The 10,750-nt window shown below is 30.1% G+C and overlaps 2 protein-coding genes across 2 annotated transcripts; both read left to right on the top strand.

Annotated features, from left to right (window-relative positions):
* The first annotated feature begins 1,713 nt into the window (after positions 1-1,713).
* LOC105617323 lies at positions 1,714-3,383 on the top strand. Its single transcript, XM_012198889.1, has 3 exons — positions 1,714-1,929; positions 2,250-2,694; positions 3,085-3,383. The coding sequence occupies exons 1-3, from the start codon at positions 1,714-1,716 to the stop codon at positions 3,381-3,383; spliced, it is 960 nt and encodes a 319-aa protein (XP_012054279.1).
* A 3,113-nt stretch (positions 3,384-6,496) lies between these two features.
* Positions 6,497-8,452, top strand: LOC105617167. Its single transcript, XM_012198734.1, has 5 exons — positions 6,497-6,538; positions 6,758-6,878; positions 7,088-7,201; positions 7,916-8,025; positions 8,121-8,452. The coding sequence occupies exons 1-5, from the start codon at positions 6,527-6,529 to the stop codon at positions 8,304-8,306; spliced, it is 543 nt and encodes a 180-aa protein (XP_012054124.1). The 5' UTR covers positions 6,497-6,526; the 3' UTR covers positions 8,307-8,452.
* Positions 8,453-10,750: the final 2,298 nt, after the last annotated feature.

Raw genomic sequence — 10,750 nt, 5'->3', positions numbered from 1 at the left:
ATATATATATATATATATATATATATATAAACATAAAAACTATAAAAGGGATGATAAGTTTTACTCAAGATCCTATACATATATAATGTATATGATATGCTAACATATAAATATATATAAACATATATGTAACAGTAATTTTGTACATAGTATACTTTAAGTTACAATGGACCTTCACTTCCTTTCATTTCCGTATAATTCCCACGAACATGTTATCATTCGAGATCGTAATAAATTATAAAAGTTAATGATTAAAATTTTAGTGATTGTAATTGCAGGTTATTTTTCTGAAATCTTTATAATATATGTACTTATATATATCCTTATTGTACCTTTAAACTATTCATTTGATTTAATATTTTATAAACTACAATTCATTTTGGATTCATCGAAAGTGATCACAGCTCAGTAAACTAGTAATTTTATTCTTCTTCCGACCTCAAGGAAATTAAAGTAGGAAAGTATTCATTTTATGCTTTTATTAATTTTGCTTCTGTATATGATTGCCTTTTATTTTCAATTCTTTCTAATGATTTACAAAAGATATGCATTCACCTGGTAGTTAATTGTTTTTGATTGCCTCTGACTACATAATATCTATGTAAATTAAAACATGCACAGACGATTTAATTATCATTTCGTTTTGAAAATCATGATTATTTTATATAATAAGCATTTTGGCAAATTAATATAAAAATTCTCACTTGTTCTATTTTTAGAAAAGATTAATTCCGTACTTTTTTTTAAAAGAAGATTCTACCAAGATTGAATCTCGTCAGACTTTTGAAAGTTTAAAAGAAAATTCCAGAGACGGTACATAAGATAGAAAGATATAACATAGCTTACTTAGGAGCTACGTTATATCTTGCTAATTATTATAATATTAAAAAATTAATTTACGGAATAGATGGGTACATCATTCACACATTCGTTATGCTCTCTTCACATATAGTTGAAATTTATACGCGTGCTAAAAATTAGCCATTTGAGTTTTGCAATTATATTGCTATTTGTCACATAAGATGGTTATCAATTTTGTTAGAAATAATGAGACTACAAAGGTGAAAGGATGAATAAAATAGGCGTAAATTACATTAATTTGTTATCGTTATATTAAATATAAATAACTTTTACTTTAATATTTTTTAATTATAAAAATTTTTGTTATATATAGGACACAAATGGAAAATTTTACGTAGCTTCTTAACAAAACATTTTTGAATTTTTGTCTTATTATTTATTTTATTAAATATAAAAAACAATTTAATTATAATACTAATACGTAATTACATTATAGCTATTTGTCAAATAGTAATCAATAGGAAGTGTAGCAATCAAATATAACAAGAAAATTACGTATTTAATAGAAAAATACGTATTTAGATAATTAGAATAGATGTCTGTTTCGGTAATAGTGGAAGACATTTTTTTCATACTTATGTATAACAATGTGATAAGAAGCGATATTAAAAACGATTAGTGAAATTAAGATGATTAAATGAAGCGTGATAGACGATCTTGTGACGAATGATGTATAAATTTAACAAACTTTTCCATATCAGACACTGTTTTAACGATAGTATAGTAGACAGTAAATCCAGGTGAACGTGGAAATCCGCATTCATAGACGCTCACCTGTACAACGGAATAGGAAATGTCCGATTCGTTGTCAATGTGAAGGCCGCGAGGATACGGTCAATTATTTTCACGTGCATGTCGAGTAGACTACAGCGAAACAATTGCACCGGGTATAATTCGCCTCAGTGCGAAGCGAGACGAAATCACATCGTCTACAGTGAAAGGCCTCACGGTATATTAAGACGAGAAATGGACGAAGATGTATCAGTCCTTCTAGAGACTTGCGCTACTTGCAACTTGAAGCGCACTAATAGAAACACGTGGAAGCATGAGCGGAATCGTAAGTACTGTGTAAATTACTGATTTCCAGATAACGTAATTTAAAATGCTGAATTAAAATTAAACCATAAATCTGTTAGACATTCTCTGACAAGATCGTGTTAATCTTATCGTACGTTTAATTAATGTTTTTGTCTTTTGACTTAATTTTGTCACACTATATATAATATTATCATATTACATTATTATATATTTAATTTATATTGTACAGAATAAATTAATTGGAAAAAGGATAAAAGTTTTTTATATTTATATAAAATATATTGTCACATGTTGACGAATTTTTGCGAGTTATTATCACATTTTCCATTTTTTTAATGTATCTTTTACAGGTGCTGCTTTCTCTGGTGTCCTTGGCCGCGGCTACGCCGATAACTTTCGGCCAAGATGGAAAGCAGTACATGTTGCAGTTATTTAGCGGCCATTACGGGATCGATCGATCTGATCAGGAAATCTCCGGTACTTCCGGCGGCGGAGGTGACTACGGAAGTAGCTATGGAGGTGGCTATGGAGGTGGTTATGGAGGTAGTGATATCGGGGGTAGCCATGGGGGTGGTTTCGAAGCTAGTTCTGCTAGCGGGCATTTAGAATCCGGTAGTAGTCTCGATAGTGGTCATCAGGATTTCTCTTCTGGCGGATTTGACGGTGGTCACACTGGTGGAGATGGTGGCCATGGAATCTCACTGGACAGCGGACATAATTATGTTCACAGTGTTCCTGTTTCTGAGCATGTTGAAGTGACAAAACCTGTTGCTATACCAGTCTACAAACACATTGGTAACGTACTGTTTCATCCTCTCTGAACTGCGAATTGTACTTGAAAGTTATAGAATTAGGAATTATAACTTTATAAAAAAAGTCGTTCCTTTGCTAATAATTATAGAGAATCAGTTTGGAGACCATTATTATTATTACTATTGGTTATTTATGTCAGCAGTCAAAAAATTAATAATTTGCTACTATTTTTGAGTATGTGACAAAAAACAAAAGTATAATTTTTAATTAGTCATTGTCTCTTATTATATATCCGCAAAAACTCGCGACATTAATTTTTTTCATTAGTATAAATTTCAATATGTTAAAAAATTTCAAGCATTCTTTATGCTCGCTTTATCCTTTATAGTCTAAAGATCTATTTTTATCTCTGTTGAATTTTTTTTTTTTCAGGTGTGCCGGTCCCGAAATCAGTACCGATACATGTGCCGCATCCAGTAGCAGTTGGCATTCCGCAACCTTATCCCGTTCACGTCCCCGTACCAAAGCATATTCCCATACAAGTCGTGAAGACGGTGGCGGTTCCGGTAGAGAAGAAAGTGCCTTATCCTGTGGAGAAGCACATACCGATACCCATCGAGAAGCCAGTTCCCATCACAATCGAGAAACACATCCCCTATCCAGTCGTGAAGCCGTATCCTATCAAGATACCCGTTTACAAGACTATTTACCATCACGCGAAGAAGCATTAAAGTGCCTATGGCATGGAGGATTTCTATGGATAGGGAAGAACGTGGTATACTATGTATAGTCTAAGGTTATGCTCTAAAATTCGCCAGTGCTGAAAATCTATTTCGCACGTAAACTATAGATTTTTATAGTGCTGACAATGAATTTTGGAACACAGCTTAAAACTATAGTCTACCTGATGCTACTTGATGCTACAAAGTTTCGAAGCATTTTTCAATTGGTTAGTAAAATTTTTTTTGATTGATTAATCAAAAATACTTCGAAGCGTTTGTAGTGTTAAGTGAATCACACCCTAGAAATAACTCTTAGCGATCCACATCTTTTAATAATAAATTTTAATAATAAATTTTAATAATAAATTTTAGAGGCTATAGTCCACTTGATGCTGCAAATATTTTGAAGCATTTTTTGATTCTGAGATAAATTTATCTAAAATACATATGTATTAGTCTAACATCTAACTTTGATCGTAATTGGTGCTTCTCATACTCAGTTAATTCTTTGATTAGGTAATTAGTAATTTTTCCTTTTTTTGATTGGTCAATCAAAAGGAAATTTTAAGGCATTTGTAGGACACTAAGTGGACCGCATCCATCAATTAAAGCACACCGAAACATTTAAATTAAGAATACTAATTTGAGTGTGATTAGAACCGACAGGATGCGTACTTTGTATGAAAATATTTTCTTTTTTACTCAAAGACATTGTTACAGCAGCCCTACTTTTGCTGGAAAACAAGTACACTCTGTATCTCTAAAAAATATTATAGTTAAATAATTTACTGAGTGCTTGGATTGCTCAGAGTTAATTCAGCTGTATTAGCTACTAGCTGTTTATTTGAAACTTATTTAACTTTAAACATTAGTAACTTTGCGAAAGAAACTGTAAGAACCGATTAACTTGAACTTAACGACGCACGTTTATCCTAATTCTCATAGCACTACATGCCATCAATAAGGAGAAAGTTTACGAAAAATAACCCATGTTCGCTTGATCGAGTACTCTTCGACTCTGCTTTACTTTTTTGTATATACGCGTATTTGTAATCGTCAGCGCAACTAGCGCGTTGTTAAGCCACTTTTTTAATGTTTTGTTTGTTCTGTTACGTTTTTGAATAAAATGCTTACAAAACTAAATACTCTCGTTGTTCTTATTAAGTGAAAGTCTGTTGTCAAGATGCTTTTTACTATCTCTGCATGTACGTCAGAAAGTGCTGAGATAGAAAATTAAGATAACGAGCTAAATTATAAATATAATTAAAGACTGTCGTTCCTATTGCTCGCGATAAACGACCCGAGTGAATTTGAAATCTAGCAATATTTATTACGTGTAATATCATAAACAGTTTAAATGCGTATTTTAATTAGTATCTGATCGTTCAATATCTATTTTGTCCCTTTTTGAGAAGTATATATTCGAATTATAAAAATTATGTTTTAATTTTTATTTATTGTATCCATATTATTTTTATATTACTTTTTAAATTCTTTAATACATTAACTTATTATTTATTCTTTAAATTATAATATTACATATTTATTATCCCGAAAGTCGAAATTATAGTCCTACTTTCAACCTCAATTAAATCTCCTTTATAAACCTGATACTTTTTTGATACTTAAATCAAATGAGATGTTTTTTAATGTTATTTACAGCTTTTATTTAGAAAACTTCTTTTGAACCTAAAAATAGGAAATTTTCCAATAACTGCTATTTACAGATTTAACGTAGGAGCTCATTCATTAGATTAGAACCTGTTATAAATCTCTAGAATCTACATACGTTCTAATTATAAATCTTTATAATCTACATAAATGTCCTAAAATTCAAAGTAGGAGCAAAATTTTGACTCGAATTACTTTTTAAAAGTTATCGTACACTGAAAAAATTATCCGCAGTATATGATTTCGATAGGCTAACGCAATTAAAAATTTGCTGCTACAATCAAAAACTAGTTGCTGCAGTTATATAAAAATGCTATTTCATATTTTACTATCTAAATTGTTGCAGCAACTAATCTTTTCTTTCAATGTATGATTTAAGTTCCCTTAACTTATGAGTAATGCGAAATAATTTTTCACTGTAAAATCTAGTCATTTTTTAATGAAGGTAATCCATAGGAATTTTACGTCAGTGTGATAATAGTAATCAAAGCATCAATTACAGTCCGTACACTGAAAAAAGAGATTGGTTGTTGCAATTATATAAAAATGCTATGCCATATTTTACTATCTAATTTTTACTATCTATTTTACTATCTAAATTTTACTATCTAAATTGTTGCAACTAATCTTTTTTTTTCAATGTATGTGTTCCTCAGGTTGCATAGAATGTGAGAAGTGCTCGTGACAGGCTTTCACTGTGATTTTCGATAAAAGCACGGGAATTCTGTGGAAAGTAAACGTTAGATAGATTGATTTGTCCGCAATGTACGGGATCACCGTGGTCGCATGCAACAAATCATCCATGACATCAATAATATTATATTTAACAAGATGAGTCTGTCAATTCCTGTTTTCAACAATAAAAAATAACCGAGAAAACGTCAAGAAGATACTCGCAAATAAATATTCACGAGTTTGCGGAATAAAAAAATTCTTAAAAAAAAATGAAAGTACTGCTAAAAAATTGTACTTCCTCAATATTTTAATATTACATTATTTATGGTATTTTAACGATTAAAAAACGCTGCGTCGTATTCCATTCTTAATCGTTGTCTTTATATAATAATATAAAATTTTCCGAATCCCCGGAAAATATATTTTTAATTTTTTAAAAAGTTTTTTTGGATTAATCTTGCTTAAAATTAATTAAAGAAAAGTATTTTTTATTAAAAGTTTATATAAAACATATATAGTATTCAAGATTAAGACAAAAAAGAATTAAATTAAAAAGTACGAGTTAATAAGAAGATAAAGCAATAATTATGAACGGAGTCGCAAGTATTAGATACTATGCAACATTTCCGCGTAATAGTGACTGCAATGATTAGTTCCCCAATCGAGTGATTTGTAGCATTTGCGGTGGGGCCATTTTCAAGAATAGTGGGATTGTTTCTTTTCATAGGCAGTATATAAAGTGACGACAAAAGAATCTGTCCCGAGAGTAGACTATTCATTGACGATAGAGATACATCAATTAAAAAATGAAAAAAATCGTACGTAAAGACCCGTCTTGATTATGTAATAAAATGTAATAAAAATATATAGATACACAATTTCGTGTTAATAATTATTATATCTTCAATTATCTTTATTATTTGGATCTAAGTGAAACGAGTTTCTTGCGACCTGTGCAACCATTAATTTCTTTTTAATTTATTCCGGCAGTAATAAAGATAAATCATGTTTTTCATAAATTTGATTTTATGTTTAAGATTGTGCTGTTGGGAGTTATCACATGCTCTTACAGTTCCGATTGGAACTTTGGAAATCATGATGACGGTGGTGGACTTACGCTGGGAGAAATTTCTTTAGATCATGGCTTAGGAGGAACAGGTTTGAATATATTTTTAATTGCCTATTAATTCCACACTTATCTTTGAAATGTATTTTCTAATGCATAAGTTGTATAAACAATAACAGTGTAGCCAAGGATCGATTTATTGTGATAATTATAATTATATATGTGTCATGCAGCTTATCACGTAAGTGTCTTGTTGTATTGATTTGATAAATAAATGCTGATAAATTGTTTTGAATTTTAGAAAGCCATTCCTTAGATTTATTGGGAGATCATTTACCAATAAAAATTAGTGATTGGCACTTGGCCACTAGCGGTCATCACGGAATCAATATCATTCCCAAGGTTAAGCATGTCGGTAATATGCTATAATAAGAAAATATATGGATCTTATTAATGTAAAATATTAAGCATAATAATAAAAATGATTTGTATTAAAGTGCAAATATACTTAAAGTTGAAAAAATCAAAATAAATGACTATATAAACAAATCATTAATTAAATAATTTTGCTTTATGAAATAATGTTTTGCTTTGTTAAGCCAAAGCAAAACATTATTTCGCTGATTAAAATTTATTAAATGTATATGCATTTTATTAATTTGACATCTGCTCGCCACTTTGACTTTTTTAACTTATATTTGTATAATAATGATTATTGAAATATTACTATATTAGATAAAAATATATTTGTCTGTTTAGAATGTTCAGATTTGATAAATTGGCAGATTAGTTCTATTATGATTAGTTCTATTACTAAAACTAAAGAATAAATTTTAATTAATTGGTAATAAATTTAAATTTATCAATATATATATATATATATATATATAATATATATATAAAATATAATATAATAATATATATATATATATAATATAATATATATAATATAATATAATAATTTTATAACATTATATCATATATTAAATATATATTATATAATTTCTTGTTTATTATTGTGTAATGCTTTGTACTATTTATCGTTACTTTGAAATTATTTGTTATTAATAAAGATTTTTTAAATAACTTATTTCATTTTTATGTTATCATTATATTCACGGTGAAATAGGGATACCGACGGTTCAGAAAATTCCGATCAACATACCGCATCCGATAGTGGAAACGGTTCCGCAGCCTTATCCTGTTCCTCTGATAGTTCCGAAGCCTGTACCATTTCAGGTAACTACGCGATAATTACCTTCATTTTTGCAATAAAATCTGCACTTCTCTTATCACTCCCTTTGCTGAAAGCAGGCCTTTGTTTTTTTTTTTAGGTGGAAAAGCAGGTAATTAAAACCGTCGAGAAGAAGATACCGACGCCTGTCGAGAAAATAATTCCGGTGAAAATCGAGAAGCCGGTACCATTTCATGTGGTAAAACACGTGCCCGTACCGATCGAAAAACCAATTCCGATCAAGATTCCAATCTACAAGACCATCGTGCATAAAGTCAAACATTGAATCTTGGCTTTACGATCTCTCCTTATTTTATTGATTTATTCTGTATATTTAATAAAAAATATATACGATACAAGGAGACTAATATTTTGCAATACTGTAACACAGTGCAATTATTTATTAAAATATTTGCATTAATAGATTAAAAATTTTGTTTTATTTTATTACCTCAGAACTGTAACTATTACTTATTGTAAGATTTTATTAAAACATTTTTTATATATGCAAATTTTTGTGTAATTATATCATAGACATTTTTTCTCATGATAATTGGAAAAGACAAGATTTAAATTTAATAATTACATTTAACAAATAAAAACATTCATGTAAAAGGTATTTAATTATTCAATGTGCTCTATTATAATGCTTGTCGAATATTAAATCTATTAAAGACAACATAAATCTCTTTTTCCAATCAATGTAGTTGTTTTATGAAAGGTTTTATGTTTTAAACTGACGAGCAAAAAATTGCGGGATATAATTTAAATGATAATATCATAGTGATTCGAGACCCGTTATTCTCGTGCTAAATTCAAAACGAGATATTAGCAACGATGATGCTCCGAGAATGTTATTTTCACGACGTATATAGCCATCTGTGAATTTTCCAAGTATCATGAGAAAGATGCTTGATGACACCTAAGTATAAAATCATGTTATAAAAACACCAATTAATTTAATTTGCCAAATGGTTTATTGCATGCTAACACAGTTGTGATTAGTCAATTTGATAATAAGCGATACAAAAAGTTCACTGTTCGAATAATTCTTGCTTAAGTCTACATGATTACTAAACGCGCATCATCCGGAAAAGTTGCGTGATTGATTTCATCTAATGTGCGAGAACAGAAATTCGCGAAATTTATTCCTTTTTCTACAACTGCCTATATATTTTGTTGGTGTTTTTTATTCAAGCGATTCTGAAGTAACTTACTGATCGGAAACTATATAAAAGAGTATGTTCATAAAAATAATCTATCTAGTCTGAAATATGACGTTCAAGTAAAGTAGTTAATGTAAAGTAATTTTTTAAGTTAGTTAAGAATTGATTGGATTTTAATGTCTCGCAGATACTTATAATGTTCACTACACACATTTAGTAAAATCGTCAAAAAAAATATCATGTTATATTGCATTTCATATTTTTCTTTATATTTCTCCTCGCACTTTCTATTTCTCCTTGCATTTTCTCAATAATTTTATTTAAATTTATACAATAAATACTTTCATACAATTTTGTTTTTGCAAAAGCGAGGCGGAAATAACAGAGCGCCTCGAGTGGGCAAAACCAACATGGCGAAAGTGAAGTGTAAATTCCATCTTTCATTCCTTTAAGATAGCTGAAAGTGAAAAGACTTCGGCAGTATATAGAATATATTTTAATTACAAGACACCCAACACAAAGAAGAGATAGACGGCAAACGTAAAATCGAAGCAAATTTTAAATTAAAAAAATTATGTAACAACAAATGCCTTCTTCCTATACATGCCAAAAGATACAAAATAATGATGGAGAACGCAGCGAAAGGGAAGTCTTATAGATTTAGTCTTTCTCCGACCATGATAATGGTCTTGATCGTTGTAAAAGGAGGAAGAGTGATCTCTCACGACACGTAACAAAAAACGTCACTCGCTTTGATATCTGGGTAATACTTGAAATGATTGCGGTCGCGTAAACCTTATCATTCCACACATTTCCGTACATCATCTCTGATTAAGTCATAATATCCGTTAAACCATCTTAATGTTCATATCTCAATGACACGAGAATTTTAAGAAGCAAAAGAAACTACATGAACAAAAAGGAGTTGATTCTAGATTACTTCATTGCACTTGGACTTTTGTGATTTTATATAGATACAATGTAATACAACTTCGTACGTGTATTATTTTAAAGTAAACTATAAGCAGCTAACATTTATAATTGTACATGATTGCTCTATGATGCGGGAAGAAATCGGTTCCCTTCAATTATGAGAAAGCCAATCGATTGGATACATTTGTAGATACACGCATTACGTCTGTATGAATAGATAACCTGAGGCTAGTATGAATCAGGAAGGAGCGTTTTAATATACAATCACCAACGGGCGGTTCCTCTTTTTGCGGCATAACACGATCGTGGTGATTGTCGGCGAAGCAAATCGACTTTGAACTTTACTTTCGCTATAAGTCTTTTTTCTTTCCTGTCACGAACTTCCTTTGCTAGTTTCCTTTTTCCACGTTTCCGGCGGATTCTTATTGACTTATGCTCATTATTTAAATGTGTTGAAGAAGAATTATGAATCCGTGGTAATGCTTTCTTTCCCTCTTTTCCTCTCCCTCACCTTCTTTCTCTCTCTCTCTCNCTNTCTCTCTCTCTTACTNTACTACTACTTCTCTACTCTCTCTCTACTACTACTTACTACTAACTACTACTACTACTTACTTACTTACTACGTACTACT

The sequence above is a fragment of the Atta cephalotes genome (assembly GCF_000143395.1).
Source record: "Atta cephalotes unplaced genomic scaffold scaffold00012, whole genome shotgun sequence".
Lineage (NCBI taxonomy): Eukaryota > Metazoa > Arthropoda > Insecta > Hymenoptera > Formicidae > Atta > Atta cephalotes.
This window is presented reverse-complemented; position numbering and strand designations above follow the sequence as displayed.